At 62.7% G+C, this 3,064-nt stretch overlaps 2 protein-coding genes across 2 annotated transcripts in view; both read right to left on the reverse strand.

Moving 5' to 3' along the window:
* The window catches only part of LOC103914785 (protein regulator of cytokinesis 1-like), a 34,231-nt gene extending 33,937 nt beyond the window's left edge, over window positions 1–294 (reverse strand). The window contains exon 1 of the mRNA XM_009321498.1: window positions 290–294. The gene's annotated coding sequence lies outside the window, so the exon portion shown is untranslated. The remainder of the gene's footprint in view (window positions 1–289) is intronic.
* Window positions 295–2,992: 2,698 nt separating this feature from the next.
* SEMA4B (sema domain, immunoglobulin domain (Ig), transmembrane domain (TM) and short cytoplasmic domain, (semaphorin) 4B) overlaps window positions 2,993–3,064 on the reverse strand; it is an 18,997-nt gene continuing 18,925 nt past the window's right edge. The window contains exon 10 of the mRNA XM_009321499.1: window positions 2,993–3,040. Coding sequence (XP_009319774.1) covers window positions 2,993–3,040 — 48 coding nt within the window. The remainder of the gene's footprint in view (window positions 3,041–3,064) is intronic.

Raw genomic sequence — 3,064 nt, forward strand, 5'->3', positions numbered from 1 at the left:
GCCCTGGGCCAGCTCTGCACACAGCTGGCAGGGAGCTGTGGGAAACGGGCTGTCTGCCTCTGTGCAGCGGTGGGAAGAGCTGCCTGCGCTGCCTGTGCCCAGAGGGCTGCCTCCCGCGCCGCTCACGCCACAGAGCATCTCTTGTTCTTGCCTCTTCAAGTGCCTACAAGAGGTTCCGTGAACTGCTGCCAAAGGAGGAGAGGGAGAATGCCTGCTCCGCGCGGGTTCCCAAGAGCCGGATCCTGACGTTGCCTGAGCTGCGGGTACGGTGCCTGGCAGACAGTGGGACTCGCTGCTGCTCCCTGGGTCTGGGCATGTTTGGGCAGGGCCCTGTTTACCCACTGCGGCCCTTGCAGTGCTGCGGCTCTGCCCTCAACTTGCTGCTCCAACAGTCACCTGAGGAAGCTGTTCACTTACCGCACGTCAGCTGTGCCAACAAACAGCTTCCTCATCCCCGCTGTGCCACAGAGGATCCTGGAGATCCCTCCTGTGCAGGGCTGCTTGCTGTCCCAGGGAGGCACAGGACAGGCACAGTCACGCCGTGTGCGACAGAGTGGCGGCAGAGTGGGGTACCCGCTCGTGCGTGTGCGTGGGGTTGGCAGCAGCCTGCAGCCGGTGTCTGCCACGCAGGAGCCGTCCTAGCACTGCCCAGCCCTGCCCTGAGCCGCTCCTGTGTTGGCAGGCAAACCCCTTCCAGCACCGGATCTGCCGGGTGTTCTCCACCTCGGACAATGGGGACGACAGCATGTCCTTTGAAGACTTCCTCGATATGCTGAGCGTCTTCAGCGACTCCGCTACCTCAGACATCAAATCTCACTATGCCTTCCGCATCTTTGGTAACGCTGGGGGCAGATGCCATGTCCTGGGGTCCCCACACCTTGGGGTGGGGCAGGGATGAATCCGTGTTCAGGAGGGCTGGCAGTGCCCTCGGAGCGCCCAAGGGGATGGCAGCTTTAGGAACTCCCTGTGGGAACTGCTGGTTTGGCGCCATGACGTGCACTGAGAGGTGCAGCATGGAGCCTGCTGTGTCCTCGGGCTGCTAGGCCCTTTCCTCGCCATGTGCAGGTGCTCGTGACTCTCTGGGGTCGCTGCGGCCCTGCTGAAACATAACTTTCCTCTCCTCAAAGACTTTGATGACGACGGGACGCTGGACAGAAAGGACCTGGAGAAACTGGTGAACTGTCTGACGGGGCAAGGCAAGGAGTCCCAGCTGAGCAATGAGGAGATGGAGCAGCTCATCCGAAATGTGAGGACTGTCAGGCAGGGCACGGGCTGCTGCACGGTCCCAGCCACACAGAGCTCACCACTCGCCTTTCCCTCCCCTCCAGATCCTGGAGGAGTCTGACATCGACAAGGATGGCACCATCAACCTCTCCGAGTTCCAGCATGTCGTCTCCCGCTCCCCGGACTTCACCAGGTACGGTGGTCTCCAGTGGCACAGCTTGGCCTGGGGGGTTCACGCACCCTGATCGCTGTGCTGGTGTTGGGGCAGAGCTCTTGGTGGCAGTAAGGCAAGGCTACCCTGTACGAGGTGTCTTGTAATGGCGGAGAGAACTGCATCCTGTGCTAGCTCTGCAGAGAGCCTCTCCCGCACAGGGTAACACTGCCTCCCTGTAGCACTGGGTGCTCACAAACTGTTTGCGTGTGACTCAGTGAGGAGGTGCACAACCTGTCATGTCTCTTGCAGCTCCTTCAAGATCATCCTGTGAGAGCCCTGTGGCTCTCCAGCAGAACTGCTCCTCTGGCTGTTGCAGCTCTTCGTGGTCTCAGACGCTTCCTCTTTTAGTGAGCAGAGTGGCAGAGGGCCCCGCTCCTCACCAGCCCGGCAGTGCCGCACGGTGCCTTAGCCAGGACACCCTCCTGCTCCCCTTTCATGCCCAGCAGGCGAGATGGCGGGCGTCTCTGCAGCCTGCAGAGGTGGGGCCCTGGGAAGCTGCCTTGCCTGCAGCCGCTCTGCTCTCCCAGGATCAGATTTTAACTCCTTATGCCAAACCAAGGGCAGCTCTGGGGGTGGGGGGGATGCATACAGAGGTGCTCCTGGCTGGGGGCCACGCTGCACCGAGCACAGCCCCTCTCTGCCCTCCGTACCAATTTGTGCCTTCCACTAGCAGACGGGGAGCTGCCTCTCCCCACCAAGCCCCTGCCCAGCTCTCCGGTCTTCAGGGGAGCCTCCCTGCTGCAACGTGGATCCATTTCTCTAAGCAATAACCCAAATGTGGATCCGTTTCTCTGAGCAATAACCCAACTGTAGATGTGCCATCCCGGCGGCAGAGCTGCCCCCCCACAACTGCAAAAGGACACAGGATGCCTTCCTCCCCCGACCAGCGAGGCACAGCACCAGGGGCAGCGCAGCCAGGCTCACCCCAGGGACGCTTGGGGCCTGCTCTCCTTTTCCTCACTGCCCCCTCCTCTGGCTCAAGCTCAGCAGCTGCTCTGCCTGCCCTGGCCTCTTCCTCCTCCTCCTCCTGCGAGACACAAATAAAGGGCTCTGGTTTCACCCTCTGCTCTGTGCCGCCTTTGTCTGGCTGCGGGGACAGCGGAGGGGGCTGCTCCAGCAGCGCTGTGGGACCGGTGCCACGAGGGGTGCTGGGGACACAGCCTCCTGCCAGGCCCCTCTGCCTGCACGCCAGCCCGCAGCGCCAGGGGACAGGTCCCACAAGCCGCTCGGTGACAGCCCTTTCTGTGGGCCACCTCCCTCCTCCAAAACCAGGGATTGTTCTCAGCAGCACAAAGAGCTCGGCTCTCGAGCAAGAGGCACAAAGGGAAATCCAGGGCAGGCAGGCAGCTACCTTTGCTGCGGGCTGAGCCGGAGCCCTTTGTGTCTGTTCATCCATCAGGCTTCGCCCTGGCCCACTGCCAGCTGCAGGCACTGGCCCTGCCTGCGTTTCGCAGCGAGCCCCCGGCCAGCCTGGCTGCCCCCAGCAGCACTCCCACCGCACCGGCAAGCCTCCTCGCTGGAGCTGCTCTGCAAGGCAATGTCTGGGCTGTGGCATCACATGCCGGGGCCGGTGCGGTGCCTGCGCCTGGGGTCCGGTTCGACCTACGGGAGCACCTGCATCAGGGG

Source organism: Pygoscelis adeliae, unplaced genomic scaffold (assembly GCF_000699105.1).
Source record: "Pygoscelis adeliae isolate BGI_AS28 unplaced genomic scaffold, ASM69910v1 Scaffold13, whole genome shotgun sequence".
NCBI classification, from domain to species: Eukaryota; Metazoa; Chordata; class Aves; order Sphenisciformes; family Spheniscidae; genus Pygoscelis; species Pygoscelis adeliae.